Source organism: Phoxinus phoxinus (assembly GCF_949152265.1).
Source record: "Phoxinus phoxinus genome assembly, chromosome: 11".
Lineage (NCBI taxonomy): Eukaryota > Metazoa > Chordata > Actinopteri > Cypriniformes > Leuciscidae > Phoxinus > Phoxinus phoxinus.
Genome location: NC_136886.1, coordinates 12638129 through 12658180, shown reverse-complemented (window position 1 = coordinate 12658180; position 20052 = coordinate 12638129). Strand labels below are relative to the sequence as shown.

General features: G+C 37.2%; 2 protein-coding genes across 2 annotated transcripts; both read left to right on the top strand.

Moving 5' to 3' along the window:
* Positions 1 to 3033: 3033 nt before the first annotated feature.
* lrrc15 (leucine rich repeat containing 15) lies at positions 3034 to 10244 on the top strand. Its single transcript, XM_079627663.1, has 2 exons — positions 3034 to 3262; positions 7963 to 10244. Exon 2 carries the CDS (start codon positions 7969 to 7971, stop codon positions 9631 to 9633), a length of 1665 nt encoding a protein of 554 aa, XP_079483789.1. The 5' UTR covers positions 3034 to 3262; positions 7963 to 7968; the 3' UTR covers positions 9634 to 10244.
* A 153-nt stretch (positions 10245 to 10397) lies between these two features.
* On the top strand, positions 10398 to 15329 carry LOC307006558 (uncharacterized protein). The gene is made up of 2 exons (XM_079627662.1): positions 10398 to 10636; positions 11649 to 15329. The coding sequence occupies exons 1-2, from the start codon at positions 10629 to 10631 to the stop codon at positions 14560 to 14562; spliced, it is 2922 nt and encodes a 973-aa protein (XP_079483788.1). The 5' UTR covers positions 10398 to 10628; the 3' UTR covers positions 14563 to 15329.
* Positions 15330 to 20052: the final 4723 nt, after the last annotated feature.

Sequence of the window (20052 nt, the reverse complement as noted above, 5' to 3'; positions counted from 1 at the left end):
CCACCATAGAGCCCATACAATTGCCATTAATTCAGCAGTGAGAACGGAGCTTTCATTAGAAAAACACTGACCAATTTCCAACCCTAGCTTCTCCACATACACCCCAAATCCAGCTCTCCCACTAACTGGATCTCTAGATCCATCTGTAAAAACAATAGTACTCTCACTAATTGAAGATATTCCTCTATTTTTGGTGCCACCTCCCACTTATCTTTTTCCTGAAGAAAAGCAAGCTCAATATTAATTCCAGGCAGCACCCAATAGGGTATAGGTAACCAACTTGTGTGCTCTTCTTCTTCTTCTTCTTCCTCTTCCTCTTCTTCCTCTTCCTCTTCTTCCTCTTCCTCTTCTTCATCTTCCTCTTCCTCTTCCTCTTCCTCTTCCTCTTCCTCTTCCTCTTCCTCTTCCTCTTCCTCTTCCTCCTCTTCCTCTTCCTCGTCCTCTTCCTGTTTAATGGCAATTAACTCCTAAGGAGCAAAATACACCCCTGAGAAACACAAGGGTATTTATGCACAAGATAACAAGGGGGCAGACTTGGGACAGGTGCAGATGATTAGTTGTCATGGAAATAAACAATGGTGGCTATGGTAACAAACTAGGCAGGCAAACTAAGGGAAACAGGAAGTGAATACAGGAAGTGAACATAGAAACAATGGTAAATTGCATTTCAACTTAAAAGTCCACACAAGAGAGGGGAACAATGGGATCATGACAAGTTGTATGCTCAGCATCATTCTTTTTTTTTTTTTTGTAGTGTAACTGGGAGATAATTGGAAATATGGAATTGTTCATAATCGTGCTTGGTGATTATAGATTAGCAGTTCCAGCTGAGTTTACCTCACTCAGTTTAGAAATAAACAAGCCACCTCCCCTGTTAATACACCCACAGATGGGCTGTTAAAAGTTGTTCCATATATTACAGCACTCTGAAAATATGTTCACTATTCAGCTATAAATGTTTACACCATTCTCTTTGCATCTTTGCAAGGGGAGTGGGTCTGAAACCTCAAGCAGTCTCTCAGAAATGCTCTCAGAAACACCCACTGACCATAAAAGCCAACAATATGGATAATCAAAAACATACACACCAGATATCTAAGTTTCAAATATACAGAACAAACAGCTATCAACAAACAAAGCAGAGCATGGATGACTGAGCCACAGTACAGCCTTGATATGTAAAACAGCAAAGACGGATCATTCAAACTAGAGCATTTACAAACTCCAACAGGTAAACTAAAATGCATAGTCATAGTACGTAAATAATACGCAGCATGCTATTGCAGCCCACTTTTCAGGAGACAATGTTCAGCACTGGAAGGGGAAGTTACATTGGTGATGCACATCCAGGTGAAATGAACATAGAAGAAAGGAGGGTGCTAATAGTCTGACAATAATCTAAGCATTAATCTATTATAGGAACATGTCATGGATCAATAGTACAGGGCCTATCTTGCTAAAAACAGAAGGTTTATATTATTGTTTTTGTTTTTCTTAATAGCATTAAACTGGAATTAGCTGGAATTGAACTGAACTGGCAATGCCCTAGCATTTTGATTTGGAACGACAGAAAGAGCAATTCACTGGATTGAATCAATGAAATTTAAGTCAAACAACAGAAGAATTTCAGGAATTCTGTCCAACAGCACATCTTGTGACGAAATATAAATTCTTCAGCATGTATTCAGCAAGGATGCATTCAATTGATCAAAACTAACAGAAAATACATTTATAATGTTACAAAATAATTATATTTTGAATAAATGCTGTTCTTTTGAACTTTTCAACTCATCAAAGAATCCTGTTTTTTTTTTTTTTTCTGGAAAATCGTGGGCGGATCATGCATACAACATATTTCACCATATTTTATTTCACGTTTATAAGTGATGTCTGGTCAACACCGCAAAGTGTTACACCAGAGATAATGAGATAATGATATCAGAATACACAATTTTTGTAGGGTAAAATAAATATTTATTTTTAAAAAAAACGAATCTGACAGACGCAAACATGTAAGAGAGATGCGCAACATTGTGTGAGAATTGTTGGTGCAGAAAAGTATTTTTTCACTTTCTGAACTCCATGTTTCTTTTTCCAGCTTCCAGCATCCTACAGTAAATACCCAGACCAAAACATATCTTACAAAAAGGGCAATTAACTATCATTGTCTGGAATTTTTACTGATAGGATTCTATGATATGAATGGGTCATATCTCTGTGTACAGGAAGCGTTTAAGAGTCATGGAAAGACTTTTGCCAGAATTTCCCTGAACACTCACATCCTTATTATGACCTATTCTGCTGCTACGGGAATCCGCTTCTCATCACATCTTTTGCCCAATCAAATGCTCTCTAGAATACCGCTCCCTATGCTATAAATACCACCAGGCCAAATCGACCGTTGACGCGTCATAGAGCAATATGGGTTAGAGATGTGTGTTCGGTTGCTCAAACACACTATTCCTTTTACCAACTGTACATTGGTTATGAATGAAATGGCTAGAATGTATTCACACCTCTGCTATTGAATCTAGCGTATTATCAGGGCTCAGATTCACTTCCATGGTGCTGTCAAGTGCAGTCTATGAGGTAAACTAACGCTATTGGCTATTTGAAATGGGGGAGGAGCCATTCAATATGTCCCGCCTTAGCATCCTGTTTCAGTGGAAGTTATGTCCACGCTTCATACAAAGCTGCGCGTTCCAAGGCACTTCAATGGGCATTTAAACTAAATTAAAGACCTCATGTAATTGGTAGCATGTGTCGTCTTACCTCATTTATTTTTAGTCCACACAGTCTAACTTGAATCTAGAATCTGGTCCCATGCACATTTAATATGCATGAGAGAAACGTATTCTACACATTTTGTGTCCAACTTAAAAAATGTTGCTAAACTATTCTAACAGTTGTTTTTTAGTCCCACTATCAATCATTCTCAGCCTTGTGTAGACTAGGAATTTACACAAAATTACACAAGAGGGGTTAAAGAGCAGCACATGGGTGGGGCTCCAAACCACTTCCCCACCAACTCATTTCCAAATACCAACTCATTTCCAAATAATGTGGGTGAGTATATGAGAGCTTTTGTACAAAGCAGTGTCATCACCAGTTGACTGTAAAGAGGATAACCAGAAAGACATGAGGAGGCAGAAAGGAATCTGACAAAGATAACGTTGCAGCTGTTTATTAAAAGAGTACTGGAAAACGCTTTTGCAAAACGAGGAGACCACCGATATCTCTGGCAAAACTTCCAAGTTCTAGGGTAAGATCATTTGTACAAATTTGTTCTTGGCTCTTACTTTACACTGATTTTTTGAGTTGCTGATGATCAGTTACAGTGCACTAAATAGTTTTGATCATTCTTAAATATTAATAGCCTAATGAATTAAAGAAATAAAAAGTAATTGACAGTCATGTCTTTACTACATATTTTACTAAAAAAAAAACGTTTAAAACAGAAACAAATGGTTATTAAATGCCTTATTTAAAATAAAAAAATCCTCTCAATAACAGTCTTCAAAGGCAAAAACAAAAACAAAAATAACTACAAATAATAGCTGGAAGTATTTGAAAGACTCCACAGTTAAATGTTTCAGCTCTCACAGACTGTGGTTTGGTTTTCCTGGAACAGATGAAGTCTCAAAACTTTTTCCTTGTGCTTTTCATTTTTTTCTGATTTAAAATTGCATGCTTGCATATATGTTTCTGTTCAATATCTGTGCAAAGGCAAAAGCAGAAAGAAAGTGATTATATATGTTTTAATAGGAGCATTGTTATAGTTATTTTTATTTAATAATTATCTCTAATACACATTATCCAATGTTAAGAACACTGAAAATAATGGATCCTGTTTATTAAAGAAAGGAGAGAATCATTAGTCACCGTCTTGATCAGGTGCATTTATGGTAAAACTTTAGAATTCTGTATAGTAATAGCGCTCAGTTGAATGAGGTAGTTCACTATTAGCTAATCAACAATTATTATTTTTTCATATCTCCCAGAGCCAGAGGACTACTAAGAACAACAGGTTTTAATTAATGTGAATAATGCACAAAATGATTCTAACGTAAAGTTCATGATAACCTGCTAGTTATGACTATGACTACTACTATTTGGAACAATATTCAAATGTGAAAAGCTTGATACCTCCCTAATATTGACTGAATTAGTTATAAGCTTTTTTTTTTTTTTTTTGATTTTGGATAGTGATGACTCAAATGTTAATCAGTCTACCACTTTTTTCTTTGACCTTATCTTTTTAAAAAATATCTGTAATGTAAGCCCACTTAAATCGTTTATTACAAATATATTACTAAATGCTGAAAATTATAAATGTAAATTAACCAAAAATGGTGTTGCGTTTACAATCCTGTGAAAACTTTTTTTTTCACAGGGGCCCTGGTGATGTGGAAGACTATTTCAGTAAAAAAAATAATTCCTCCTTAAGTTCTCTTATACTTTCCTTATGTGGGCTTCTAGGTCGCTAGCACCTTTATTTGACACTGACACGTACGTGCCAGCTTTGCAGCTCTGCTTTACACGGATCCCGACCGAAACGAAAACACAGGAATTTTCTCTGTAAATCATCTGTGAATTTACATTTGGGCTTTACGCTGTTCAGGAGCCATGTGCCACTGTTGATAAGCAAGCGCTGTCTCTCACTGTTTGCGTTACGTACATGACCGACTGGCCAATGGCGTGCGAGAAGGTTGGACCTAAAGCAACGCGAAAACGGCGACTGTAGAAAGCACATTTTGGTTGATCTAGAAATCCCGACAGGACGCATTTTTTTAGGTCCAAAAAGAGGACATGTCCGGGAAAAAGAGGACGTATGGTCAGTCACCCTAGTCTAAAGTCAATAGCGTTTAAAAAAAATGTTTTATATAGATTATGCGTTAGTATTATGCGCCTATAGGCGGGTTTACAACACGCGTACACTTTGCTTTTATACTTAATTGATTAATTACATTACACAGACACACAGCGACGCGCAGTAGCACACAAATATTTTTAAATATGACAAATAAAAGGATTACAATGTAAGTAGATGGTCTGCTTTAACCTCGCGCACGAACAGATCAGTTTCCTCTCTGGAGAAGTGTTCAGTCTTTCCACTTGCAAATTCTGTCATGTTAATTGAGAATCCGCCATGGCGCGAACACAACTGGCTTTTAAAGGGAATGGGATATGAGACTCTGATTGGATTATTGCTCGTAAAGCCCAAAACACACCCAGAATCGGGTCAACACTTTTAGACCATGTGCATGCCGACCGTCGTTTAACTAGCAAAAGTGGATTCGGACCTAAGTTCGCTTTAGACCATGCGCTTAGATCGTTAAAATAGGATCCATCATGTCTTGTTCCTATTCTAATACATGATAATGTGGGTAGTAGTTTAAACAATTTGAGACCTATAGCTTTAATTTCAAATTACATTATATGTTTTGAAAGGATTATCCATGGTCATTTTGGTGTCAGTTTTTCAAGATGCTTATAGAAAAGGTGTGGGAGTGAAGCCATACATTTTATGTTGCACAATATTTGCATTCTGCCATTTATTTTAGGATTATGTTTTATGTTTTTTTTTTTTTTTTCTAGTGCTTTTAATACAATATAACCACATCTTTTGGCTAATAATTTTAACCTACATAGTACAACCAATGTGGGTATTGGCTTATCTTCTATGTTGACCCCAGTTCGTTAGGCTGGGTGATAAAATGTCTGATATTATATTGACCAAAACAGGAGCCCCACAAGGCACAGTTTTATTACCTTTTCTATTTGCATCATACCTCTGATTATAGGCTAACTCGGACATCTTGTTGTCTACAAAAGTTTTCAGATGATACTGCCCTCGTGGGTTTAATAAATCAAAGTAATGATGTGTACTAGAAGAGAGGTTGAGTTATTTGTTACATGGTGATAAAAAATTCCTAAAATTGAATGTGAAGAGGAGAAGGAGAAGACCAAGGGTTGATCATTGATTTTTAGAAGAAATAAAGAAGAGATACTACCTACCAGAGACAATTAAAGGTCAAAAGAGGCTTTTTTTAAGGAGGCACAATTCAAATTATTATTTTTGAGGAAGTTAAGTTCCATTTGCGTTAGTAGGAAGCTTCTTTATGTCTTCTATCACGGAATGGTGGTCAAACGTTTTGTTTTTGCTCTGCTGGGAATGTAGTATCACTGTACAAAAATAGGATTAATAAATTGATTAAAAAAGGCTGATTCCATTATAGGCCTTATTCCTGGTTCACTTAAGGCTATTATGGAAAGAGAACATCTCAGGTTACGCATGTAACCCTGGTTCCCTAAGAGGGAACGAGACGCTGCATTGAGACGCGGTGGGAACGCCCCTGCGTGATTGCGTTGTGAAGCAAGTGTATAATCAGTCCAATGGAAAGACGAGACATCAATGGTGACGTCACCGACCAGGAAACTATAAAGCACACCAGAAAACAGACCTGTTTCTGATAGGCCGAAGCAAGTCGATCACAGGCATGCAGGGAGTATGGCAGGGCAACGCAGCGTCTCGTTCCCTCTCAGGGAACCAGGGTTACATATGTACCCTGTATACCCATACTCTAATACTCTAATACCCATAACATTGCACTAGTTAGATGTTTGAGGATTAAAAACTTGAAATGAAACTGGTCTCTTTCACGATTTCGACACCTCAGTGTGGCGAGGAGAGGAGGCTGTGATCTAGATGGTAAAAATCTTTCATCTAGTAAACTCTTACATTCTTCCTCGGCTGGCCAGTCAATATTTAATTTAGCAACAGCACGAGTCACAACCTCCATAAGCTCCTCTTTAACAGGGGTATGAGCTGGCGAACTCTCATAATCCCCTGCATCAATGCTGACGACATCCAATTCCTTTAGAAATTAAAGCTTTAGCATAAGTTCTGCCAGGAAGACTTAATTTTCTATGTCACTTATTACCTTCACATCTATCCAATCATGTCCTTATGCTCTCTGTATAAAAGATCGGTACTTACACATGTCTGAGTTTGCAGATGCTGACGCGACAATTGGTGCCTCATCTTGGGGAGAAGAAACCGCAGCGCATGCTTCTCCCTGAGAAAAGGCACTGGATCAGGCAGGTGAAGGTTGAGATGGGGGGGGGGGGGCGTCTCAAACCCCGCTGTCAGATCCATTTGCGAACCCCAAGATATGCGTTGCCGCTGTGCCTCGGCAGCAGCGGGACCCGCACCCTGGGGAACAGGCACCGAGCCGTCTCCTCAAAGAACGACAAAGAACGACTCGCGGACAGCTTCTCGCAAAATTCACTGTCAGCCCCCTCGAGAACTGACTGGGCATGCTCCACACTCCCAAACAAGCAACACAAAGCTGATATGTGTCCCCACCCGTGATGAAACGAGGGCAGGGAACAACACATCGCTTAAACTCTTGCTTGTTCGCCATAATATTGTGCTTGCAATGACAGACAACAATAAATAGACAGGGACAGTATACAGAGAGCGCTGTTTTCATGTGTACTTTATAGTTGGTTGGTGACGTCACCATTGACGTCTCGTCTTTCCATTGGACTGATTATACATGTGCTTCACAACACAATCACGCAGGGGCGTTCCCACCGCGTCTCAACACAGCTTCGAGGGAACAAGGGCAAACTTAAAAATGATGGGATGGGGGGGTAAATGTAAAAATCTAAATAAAGCATAAATGTGGCTGCAATCTAACCATTATGCCTATTACAGAACCGAAAGCTATATGGGTGGAGGAATGATTTATCAGGATTTAAGGAAGGTTTCCCAAGAGGCTTTGTCACAAATAGCCAACCGTCCAACAAAAAATTTGCTCAACATTTGCTATATGACAGATTAAGGCTTTTTGTATTACTTTGAAAAATAGTATAAAGTAAAAATAATTTTAAAAAAAGACCAGAATTTGACAAAACTTTGTAGTTCTAATGTTTTATGTTTTGCTTTTCTTATAGGAGTCAATGGACCTGGTGTGGTACATGATTTTTGGCATGTGTGCCATGAATGCTGTTGCCTCTGCATGTCCAGAGAACTGCCAGTGTAAGCTGAACAACATCGTTTGTCAAGGCTTTTTAATAAAAGAATTTCCACCCTCCATCCCCCCAACCACCACTACCCTCTTAATCAAAAACACCAGCATACAATCATTAAAACCAGCTGATTTTGTGACTTTTGCTGAGAACCTCACTATGTTTATAGCCAAGGATTCAAGAATAGCTGAGGTGGAACAACATACATTTGACCAAACCCACAATCTCTTTGTCTTAGGTTTCATTGGGACAATGCTAACCTCTCTACCAAAAGATCTGTTTCAGAATCTACACACATTATCAACTTTAACGCTCAGTAACAACAAAATAGATGTTCTGCAACCATCTCTTCTCAGCCCTCTTGTCAATTTGAAGAAAATAGACCTAAGCAGAAACCGTCTAACCTCTCTGGCAGAACACGCTTTTCAGGGTTTAGAAAAGCTGGAACATCTCATGTTGCAAAGGAACTCAATCAGAAAGCTTTCCAGCAGTACTTTTCGAGGACTCAATAATCTCATAGCCCTTTTCCTCCAGCAAAATCAGTTAACAGAAATACCAGCAGGCATCTTTGATGACTTGGTAAACCTTGAGGTATTGCATCTTCAAGACAACAAAATCACACAGCTACCAGCAAATCTTTTCTCAAACTTGGAGAAGCTGGAAAAACTCTACCTCTCCAACAATAGGTTATCATTGCTTCCCAGTGCAATCTTTTTTAACCTTCCTCACCTTACTCAGATATCACTGTACGAGAACCAACTCAGTAGGTTAATGCCTGGAACTTTTGGTCCAATGGCCCTCCGGGAGCTCTGGCTGTACGACAACATGTTAACCCACCTTGAGGAAAATGTGTTCAGCAACTTAACTGAGATTCGCCTTTTGGTGCTCAGTAGGAACCGGATTCAGCACATCTCTCCTGGCGCTTTCAATGGCTTGATGGAGCTAGAGGAGGTCTCTCTTCACACCAATCGATTAATCAGTATTGAGGCGGGGATATTCAAAGGCCTTCCCAAGTTAGCTAACATATCAATAGAGAATAATCAAATACAGCACATACCCATAACACTCTTGGAGAGTGTGTCTCGCTTAAATCTCCTGGAGCTTCAAAACAATTCTCTACCAAACTTGCCAAAAGAATTTCTAAACTCATTGTCTATAGTTGACAATATTATACTATCTCAAAATCCCTGGAGGTGTGACAATGATATACTCCCTTTTCGGGATTGGCTTGGACAGTATTCAGAGAAAGTGAAAAACCTTACTTTTGTGACTTGTGATACTCCTCTATCCCTGAATGGTAGAACTGTAAGAGAGCTGATGGATGATGACATCATGGTCAACCATTCACTGCAAACTTTCCCAACCAAAATGACCTCTGCACCAGCATCAGACCCCACAACATTCTCAGAAGAAATAGAGGACACAAGTGGAGGAGATTCTATGGGTCAAGGTCTGTCCAAAGACAAAATCATTATCATTGTAGCCATTGTCTGCACTGCTGCCATTGTCAGTCTCATTGCTTGTGTGTTATGGAGGAGGAACAAGCGAGGCAGTCAAGACTTGAACCGTCAAAGAAAGACCAACTCGGTTATCTAACATTACATAAAAACTATTGGCTGATTGTTGTGTTTAAAATTCCTTTTAACATTCTTCAGTGGATTTGTGGAGGACAAATGTGTTCTATTTTTCTTTCTTTCTTGATACATACAACGCATTTTTATTACATTTAAAAAACTACAAAGTTGTGTTAACAACCTTTTTTTATGAAAAAATAAATAAAAAATAATTGCTGATCGGATATGATTTAATGATCATAACCCTCATGAGTGGTGTCACACAAGAAGAACTGTGCTGTATTTCCTTTCTTGTCACAGTCCATGGTTACACTTTCTGCAATTCTGTTTTTTTTTTTTTTTTTTTTTTTTACTAAATAAAACAAAGATTAATGGAGCACATTTCTACAATTAAATACTAGTTCAGTCTTTAATTAAATGTGTTATTTGCCATTTCTTTGTAATTCGTTGTTTACAAGCAATTTCTGAGTGAAACCAAACACATGACTATGTTTTGCCAATATTATTTTCCATTCTATTTATATGATGTAGCCATTAACAGTTTGATATTATGAGACCAACAATTAGTTGTGTCTTTAAAATGTTTTCCTTATGTTCCCATAAGAAATTCTACTGCTATTTGGTGGACTTTTATATATATATATATATATATATATATATATATATATATATAAACTTTGCAGAGACATATTCATGCTTAAATAAAGGAATAAGAAAAAGAACAGTCTAATGCCCACAAAATGATAAAGTTAAAAAAACAAGATAAAAAAGACGACAGAAGATAATTAAATAAACTGAGAAATGTCTCTAAATAATTGTATTTTGAGATACCTTTTGAAAGTGAGTTGGATGGTTCCACTTTCTTATCTCTTCAAACAGAAAACGAACTGTCCACACCCTTTCTGCCTTATAGCCATGCAGTAAACACTTGGGATATGTAGATAAGAGTAGAGCAACACATATATTTATATTTGCTTCTGGGAACACATTCTGAAAAGTAATTCAGTTACAACAGAGATGAGCAGGTAAGTGTAATTATTTTCAGTTTAATGAGACAAATATAAGTCAGGAATATAACAGAAAAAATTGTTATCAGTATTGTGAATTAATTTTTTTCAGACTATAATTTTATTTGTATGAATTATTTACAAATAAATACAAAATATAAAAAGTAATTTTGATTTGGTGTATAAGAGATGTAGGTATGTATTTATGTATTTATTTGTTTATTTATTTGTTTGTTTGTTTGTTTGTTTGTTTTGTTTGTTTGTTTTTTGCTTGTTAAAGTTTATTTGTATTTATTTATTTATTTTAAAGGATGGTTCTCGCAAAAATGAAAATTATGTCATTATTTACTCACCCTCAAGTTGTTCTAGCATCCATTAAGTTATTTCTTCTGTTGAACATAAAGGAAGGTATTATGATGATAATACACAGTATAGAAATAAAAAATACTATGGAAGGCAATAGGGGACCAGAAACGTATTGCTTACCCACATTCTTCAAAATATATTTATTTTTGTGTTCCACACAAGAAATAAATAAAAAAAGATTTGGTACAACTTAAAATAATAAGTAAATAATGACAGAATTTTCATTTTTTGGATGACCTTACCACGCAACTAAACTAAAGTGTTGTAATGGAATTTGTACTTGTCTTCTGTGAACAGTAAGCCCTTCTTATTTGATCAGCAATCTCAATCATTCTGACATTGATGAGCTGAGGCGGAGCAGCCTAAAAATATATTTTTAACACTCCAACAACAAACAGAGTGGTGCGTAATGGAGTGCAGCAATTGTAAAGCAACATTAATAACCAAATCAAATCAAAATAATCAAATATTGGCTGAGAAAATGTGGCTGCTTCTAATTATTAAGGGAGACTTGTCCCCCTCAGTGAATGGTTACGGCCCTGTGTCCCTGAGTCATGGGAACATAGTTTATCTTAGTTATTTTAGATTTTCAGGCTATACAGGCTGCTTTGTATGGCTTTGAACTAAAAACTACATTTAATGTTATTGTTTTGTTCTTCAACAGGCATATCCATTTAAAAAGTGCACTAGTATTAATCTACATACTTGTGTACTTGCACTGGAGCTGCACTTTAGATATATGTTCACCAGGTGAAGACTGCAAAAATAAAGACGTATATGACAAAACTGTGACAGCAATCCCCGAAAAATTTAAAGATGGGGCCAATGAAATATTTTTTGTAAACAGTCAGATTACTGTCATACCAAAAGGAGCTCTTTCTAAAAACCCTCAAATAAAGAAAATCGAATTTCTCGGTACTTCAACTACGTCCATAGAGGTCGGAGCCTTTGAGGGTTTGCCTGATATCACAGTCATTGAGATATCTGGCACACATGTGGCATCATTACCTGTGGGTGTTTTTAAGGATCTCAGCAACCTTATAAAACTTGTTCTAAAAGGTAACAAAATTCATAGCCTTAACAATGGGTTATTTGATTATTTACAAAAGCTTCAAGAACTAAGTCTACATATGAATGAGATTAGCTCTATCGAGGAGGGGACATTTGACAATTTAGAGAATCTCGTACTTCTTCATCTTGCAAAAAACAACATTGGTTCTGTATCAACATCTCTTTTTTCCAAACTTAAGAACTTGCGAGTTTTCAGGCTTTATGATAACCAGCTGACCTCTATGCCTGATGGGATTTTTGATCCTCTCCCTGATCTGACAGAGATAGCCTTACAAGGCAACAAAATCTCATTTATAAAATCTGATTTGTTTCCACACAAAAGTAAATTATCCAAACTCTATTTGGACCACAATCTTTTGACTGAACTGCAGCAAGATCTTTTTGTTGGTTTCTCTTCATTAAAGACTCTAACTCTGAATAACAATCAACTCATACGTCTTCCCACTGTCCTTTTTGGAGAAATGCCTAAAATGACTGAACTGAGTCTAAGCCATAACAATCTCACTGACTTACCACATGGAGTTTTCAGCCCACTTAAGAAGCTCAAGAAGTTAGACCTTTCATCAAACCAGTTTTCAATGATATCTGGAGACTTTTTTGAAGGTCTTGAGAAACTGACTGAACTGAATCTTCAAAATAACAATTTAAAGTCATTACAACAAAAGGACTTTGAAAAACTTCAGTCTCTTTCAACACTTAAACTAGGAAATAATAAACTACAAAGCCTCCCTGGAGATGTTTTGGATGTTCTTCCAAAACTCAATAAACTATACCTTTACAAGAACCCATGGCAGTGTGACTGTAACCTTTTGCCATTCTTTGAATGGATAAAGAACAATGAAGACAAGATTAAATCAAAACCTTCAGATGTCTGTGAGTCCCCAAAAGACCTGGAAAATCAAACAATATCCTCTTTAACAGAACAGCAATTAATATGCCTCACAACTTTACCAACTACCACCACTGTCCTTACAAGTACTGTTCCCATGACCACACTGCACACCACAGGTGTCTCAACAATAAAGTTAACCTCGACAACAGCAGCGCCTACAACAACTACTGCTTTACCAACAACAACCACACCTACTCCAACAATTCCAGTAACAACTCAAACAACTACAACAACCCAGGCAACCACACAAGTCATGACCACAGTACCACCAACAACTACCCATATGACAACTACACCAGAGCTCACCACCACATTTATAACCACAGTACCACCAACAACTACCCATATGACAACTACACCAGAGCTCGCCACCACATTTATAACCACAGTACCACCAACAACTGCCCATATGACAACTACATCAGAGCTCGCCACCACATTTATAACCACAGTACCACCAACAACTGCCCATATGACAACTACACCAGAGCTCACCACCACATTTATAACCACAGTACCACCAACAACTACCCATATGACAACTACACCAGAGCTCGCCACCACATTTATAACCACAGTACCACCAACAACTGCCCATATGACAACTACACCAGAGCTCACCACCACATTTATAACCACAATACCACCAACAACTGCCCATATGACAACTACATCAGAGCTCACCACCACATTTATAACCACAGTACCACCAACAACTGCCCATATGACAACTACACCAGAGCTCACCACCACATTTATAACCACAGTACCACCAACAACTACCCATATGACAACTACATCAGAGCTCGCCACCACATTTATAACCACAGTACCACCAACAACTGCCCATATGACAACTACATCAGAGCTCGCCACCACATTTATAACCACAGTACCACCAACAACTGCCCATATGACAACTACATCAGAGCTCGCCACCACATTTATAACCACAGTACCACCAACAACTGCCCATATGACAACTACACCAGAGCTCACCACCACATTTATAACCACAGTACCACCAACAACTACCCATATGACAACTACACCAGAGCTCGCCACCACATTTATAACCACAGTACCACCAACAACTGCCCATATGACAACTACACCAGAGCTCACCACCACATTTATAACCACAGTACCACCAACAACTACCCATATGACTACCACATTGATTTCCACCACATCAACATCGACAGTTCAAACAACAATTGCGACAACTTCAGCAACTACAACTATATTAATCCCCACCACTATAAGTCAAAAACCAACAGCCACCAGTTTACCACCCAGCACGACTACAAGGACAACAGAACCTTATCTCACCACGCATAGCAGTTTCATCTGCACTGGCTCTCCTCAGCCTACTCTCTCAAGACCTACTCCCACCCACAAGTACTCATCATGCAAAGAACTGATGATATATTACACTACAATGCTGCTGGTGGAAATCTGCTGTACTGTGGTGCTGGCCAAATTATCTTATTCACTATATTGTTCTCTGGAGCAAAGGGAGAGACGGCACACGCAGGTCAACCTGACTCACTTCTCCTATACTAAGTCCATTATACTCAGACCAGTCGATGAGACAGAGACTATTGCTCTGTGATTTATTTTCTTTCACTTGAACTTTGAGTAGCAAAGTTTCCAAACAGCATCAATCATTGAAGCTGAATGTATACTTTCTTTATTGCCTTTATTTCATAACCATGTAGTACAGTAGGGTCCACAAGCCTGAATACAATGATTATATTATGAGCATAACAATTTAGGTGAAGAGTTTACATTTCAAAATATTTTTTCTTATATTATGATGCCACCCTTTTAGTAAATTACATGTAATGTATTTGGATGAATTTTTATATTGATTTTTTAATATTGATTTTTTTTTTTTATGTGTACTAAATGTAATATAAAGTAAGTTAAATTGTGTTACGATGTTAGTACAGTATGTTATGGTGTCTTATGTGTCCATTGTTGCATTTCTTTAGGCCTACCTATAAGTGATTATCTTTGACAGAAGGACAACCCACAATGCCTTAAAAATGAATATATTAGTATCAAATAGCTAGGGATAATCCATTGCTAGGTGTACATTACATGATTTTAATGCATAATGTGGAGGCAAAAAACAAAGCAAAATAAAACACCAGAGGTTTTATGGTAAACACAAAAGCTCATGACATGTGATGAACACACAATCTTTTTACTCTTTTAATTCATTTTATAACTGAATCATATATCTCTTTTAATTTATTTTATAACTGTTTTAATTTTCCTGGCTTTTATTTTGTGGTTATTTAATTCCTTTCTGTAAAGCACTTTGAATTTCCATAGTGTGAAATGTGCTATATAAATAAACTTGCACTGCCTTGCCTTACAAGCTTCCGTGTTTGCCTTATGTTATGTGTTCAATATATGGTTGTAACTCTAAACCTCCCAGGTTTTATAAAAAAAATCCCAATTTGTGTTTCGAAGATTGGAATGACATGAGTATGAGTAAGAATTACGTAAGAATTTGTGAACTAAGTGTGTCCAAACTTTTAACTTGTAGTATACATATTTTACAATGGAGCACAAACGTACTACAAACGTGTGAGTTGAGTTAGTTCACACCCTTTGAACTTCAGGCTGGGGCATCTCATCTGTTGGCCACTATTAAGCAATTATTTGCACTTTATTTATCAAATGTAAGCAATCTTGATTAAGTCCCCTTAGAAGAAAAGCTTTATAGGCATACTTGGTCACATCGTATTAGAGTGCTAAAGAAAGCTATTGTGACCAGATGCCTTTGAGGGGACATAAAGACAAGAGGCTAAACAAGAAGAGGTAGGCTACAATGAGGCATAGGCCTCAGTAACTGAATGCAAACTTAATTACATATACATAGCCTACAAATATGTGTCTAAATGTATACTTATGAATTGTATACCACATCATTTTAGGCATTTAGTAAATTACACTATTTGAACTTTTAAGTGTTGTTTTGAGAGCAGTTTTTGATTTAGCCTATGCAAGCAAATGGAACTGAGCACAATATGATTTAAAATAAAGTCACTTCAAAAGACTACAAATTCCACAAATTAGCATGAAAGTATATTCTGGGACGAGTTTTCAGGCAGGAAGTGAAAGGCTCTTATTCAAAAATAGAAGTCAGTGCTTCACATTGTCAACCACTAGGGATCAGTGTTGCCAAATGTATTCCGCTTTGCTCTAGGTTTGATCATTTGTGGCCTCTTCAACAACCAGATTCACAAACCAACATTAAACAAATCCTGCATATAGTCTTGTTTTTATTTTTTTAATGAAAAAAACCCTCTGTGTGAAGACAAAAACGTTAATATGAATATGTGTGAAATATAAGTGGAATATTTGTGCAATATTCCCATAATGCATTTTTTAAATGCACCACTAGATGGCAATGTGATAAATGCTCGCCAGTCGGCAGGCTAGGCAATACAACTCACATCAATCCAAATACTTTAATCTAAAATGTACTCAAATTGTAGACAAAGATGTGGTAAATATAATTTAGAAAACAAAAGTAATGTGCTATCGTTGTTTACAGAGCAAACAAACAGCTCAACACACCTGCATGACTGCATTGTTGAAGTAGCTTTAGAAAAGTGATTATCTGGATGTTAGATGGGTGAGTATTTGTTCCCACACTCTAAAAAATGCTGGGTTGTTTCAACCCAATTTTGGGTCAAATATGGACAAACCCCAAACGTTGGGTTAAAAATGTAATTTAAAAATTTAACCCAACGGCTGGGTTTGTCCATATTTGACCCAAAATTGGGTTGAAACAACCCAGCATTTTTTAGAGTGCATACAATTATAAAAAATAAAATAAAAACTTGCTTGTAAAGGCTCTATGCATCAGGACTATGAATGTGTTCAGCCAGTGAATCACTTGGTATTGATTTCATAACAACTCTGTCGAAGTAATATAAAAAAGATTGGAAATATAAAAATAGTTTGAAACCTCAAATATATATTTTATAGAATAGTGGTTGCCTAAGGCAATGGGGTTTTTAATGTTTCATGCATATTCATAATGATCCATAATTGATCTTTGTACTGTTCTATCTGTACTTGAATGGACTATTTAAATGGTGACAGTATAGTGTAAGTGATGTTTTAGTAGGCCTAGTGGCCTACCTTAAAGGGATTGTTCACCCAAAAATGGAAATTCTGTCATCATTTACTCACCTGTATGAGTTTCTTTGTTCTGTTGAACACAAAAGAAGATCATTAAAAAAAAAAAAATTGTTTATATAATTGAACAGTTGACGGTAGCCATTCACTTTCATAGTAGGAAAATAAAATGCTACTAAAAAATACAGTCACCTGTCTGCAACATTTTATAAAATATCTTCTTTTGTGTTGAACAGAAGAAAAAAACAATACAAAGTAAATTATGACAAAATTTTAATTTTGGGGCAAACTATCCCTTTAAATAGGTAGATTAATTGTGTGGCTTCCCCATGATGCACACAATCAAAATAATTGTTTCATATGTAGGTTTAAAAATAGTGCATACAACATCTGACCAGTCTGGGATGTTACTAAAATAAAATGTTTGACACTTAAATGTGTCATGAGCCCTCATAGATTGAGAGGAACAACATTACATTCAGTGACGCTGTTTCAGTTCCAGAGAGACCATATAGAATTGCCATGGTGATGTATGGTGGTATTTTGCAGCCATGGTGATCGCTATATAATGCATATATTTTATCTAGCCATGGTGAAATTAAATGAAAAGAAAAAAAAGCTTTAGACTCTCAGCTCCATCAGTTTAGTTTTTTATGATGCAAATCACACTGACAAAGAAGCATTTCAGATGCAAAACATAAATTGATTAATTGAATTATTTCAGGGGTTTAAATTTAAAGGAAAGGAAAGAAGCTCTCAGAATCTCTCAGGAGGACTTCTGAATATTCAGGAAATAACCTTGTGATAACTTGGATTTTAAGTGGACTTTTTTATTTGTTTGCAGATGTTTGTGTTCTTTTTTTTTATTTGGGAAAATTAAATGAATCTTGACCAATTGAAAAAAAAAAAATATATATATATATATATATATATTATATACATTCATAACATATCACACAATTTCAGCATGTTGCATGAATTGAATATCATTGAACAGCAAAAAATCGGACAAAGTTGTAAACATTTACATTTGGCTTACATGTCCCAAGACCAAAAAAAAAAGGAAAACAGGAAAATAAATGTATTTCAAACAGACTGCCCAATTAACCAATTACCAGGCCTAATTGCAGTCTCCTGAGGAGAGGTTAAGGAGTGAGAGCATAGTCTCTCTCGTTCTCCGCCACCGTGCCCTAGGCCTAATCAAGTTATCATATCAACAAATCTCTCATCAGGGGCCCATGTCTGACAGCAGCAAAAAGAGAGGCCATTCGACGCCTAATTTCCAGCAGCAGGGCGCTGGGTCTCGCCTGCCAGGCGGGATGAAAAGTACCTGCAGACCCCAGTCGAGCTGCGCTCACCATCCCGCTGGGAGAGCGCTCAAGCTGGGACGCAACAGAGCGCTCTCTCCCTGTGTCACGACTGGAAGGGGGGGGGGGGGGGGGGTAGTAGCATCATAGAGAGGTAGAGGAACGTTATTTGGAAACGTACACAAAGAACAGGGACAGACAATGCAGTGATCATGCAGAGTGTCGAAGGGAATTGAGGGACCTCCCGTGGCCACGAGAGGGGCTTTAAGGTCAGAGTTTTTAGGGCTGGAGTGGTGCATCTCTGAAGAGGTTAATGTACTTGTTGTGTGGGGTCAGGGTGCAGGCTTCACGGCAGTACATCACCAATGACAGCCCCTCAGAGCCATGACTGAAGCTGAAGGCTCTGATCTTGGGTAAGAAGGCTTGTTTTGAAGTCTATTGTATTGTAACCCTGGGGTCAGATCATAAAATGTGTGGTCAGAATGATTTCGTGGACTAGAAGAAGACGGTCATTTGGAATTTGCCGCTGGCAGACTTGTAATTATATGCCTCCTTTATTTTATTATAGGGAATATAAAAATATTGGTTAGCAATGAGTCAAATGAGGGGTAAATATACATGGCTTTATGACTATTATGCAGAATTTCAGCTGGCAATTTATACACTCTTACAGACATGTGCGATGACTGATTATTCAGCCAAAGTTAAGCTGTGTGGTTCGTTCGTGGCTTACACTGAGATGTTTATGTTCTGCTGGCTGATGAGCCATGTGGGCATGAAGTTTGGATCTCCCGGTGCTAAAACGCGGTGTCAAGATAAGAAGGTGAAGGAGAGATCTGGCTTAAAGCATGACTGAATGTTTGACATACTCTGTCTTCAGGCATCCAGTCCCATGATGAAACGGCATACATGTGCAATGCACAGACGGCCCTTTCACATATTATAAAAGAAACTGCAGGAGCGGATAAAAAATAGCAGTAACGCCTCAGTGGATTGTCCTGTTCATTGTCAGCAGTGTTGAGGAAGGTACTTTAAAACTGTATCTTGTCAAGCTTTCAGCTATTCATAATGTAAAGTACTTAAGAAAGTTGTTAGCTGTTAACTACAAACTACTAATAAGATACTTTTAACTTGCAAGCTATAATTTGCTTACTACTTTTAAACTAAAGGGCGGACAGATCAAGTTACACTATAATAAAGCATGAAAACATCATAACTTCTTCCTGGGGTTTTCAAACTATGGACTGTTTTGGGGGTCTATGGATGGAAAAGATGGAAATCACTTTTTAGGACTGACGGATTTAGTACTAAATGATATTGCTGTTTCACTTTGCTTTTCTAAAGGCTGTTCAAACATAATAAAATCATGATTATTCCATTGGCAACCCTAGTTCTTATTTTATTTTTATTTTAAAGATGTATACATCTATTAATTGAATAGTGAGTAGAAAAATACACTGTGATACAAAGTGATATTTTTTTGTATTACAAACAGAACATGTAAAATGGCACAAAAGGTTTGTTATATAGGACTGAAATAATGGTTAATAACTCTAACTCGTGCAACACTCAAATGTTGTTTATGTGATCTCAACATGGTTATCCCCATTTTAGGGGACACCACTTCAGGTTAA

Bases quoted from the DNA above. Each gene is read 5' to 3' on its own strand.
- lrrc15 (XM_079627663.1), top strand. From the start codon at position 7,969: ATGGACCTGGTGTGGTACATGATTTTTGGCATGTGTGCCATGAATGCT.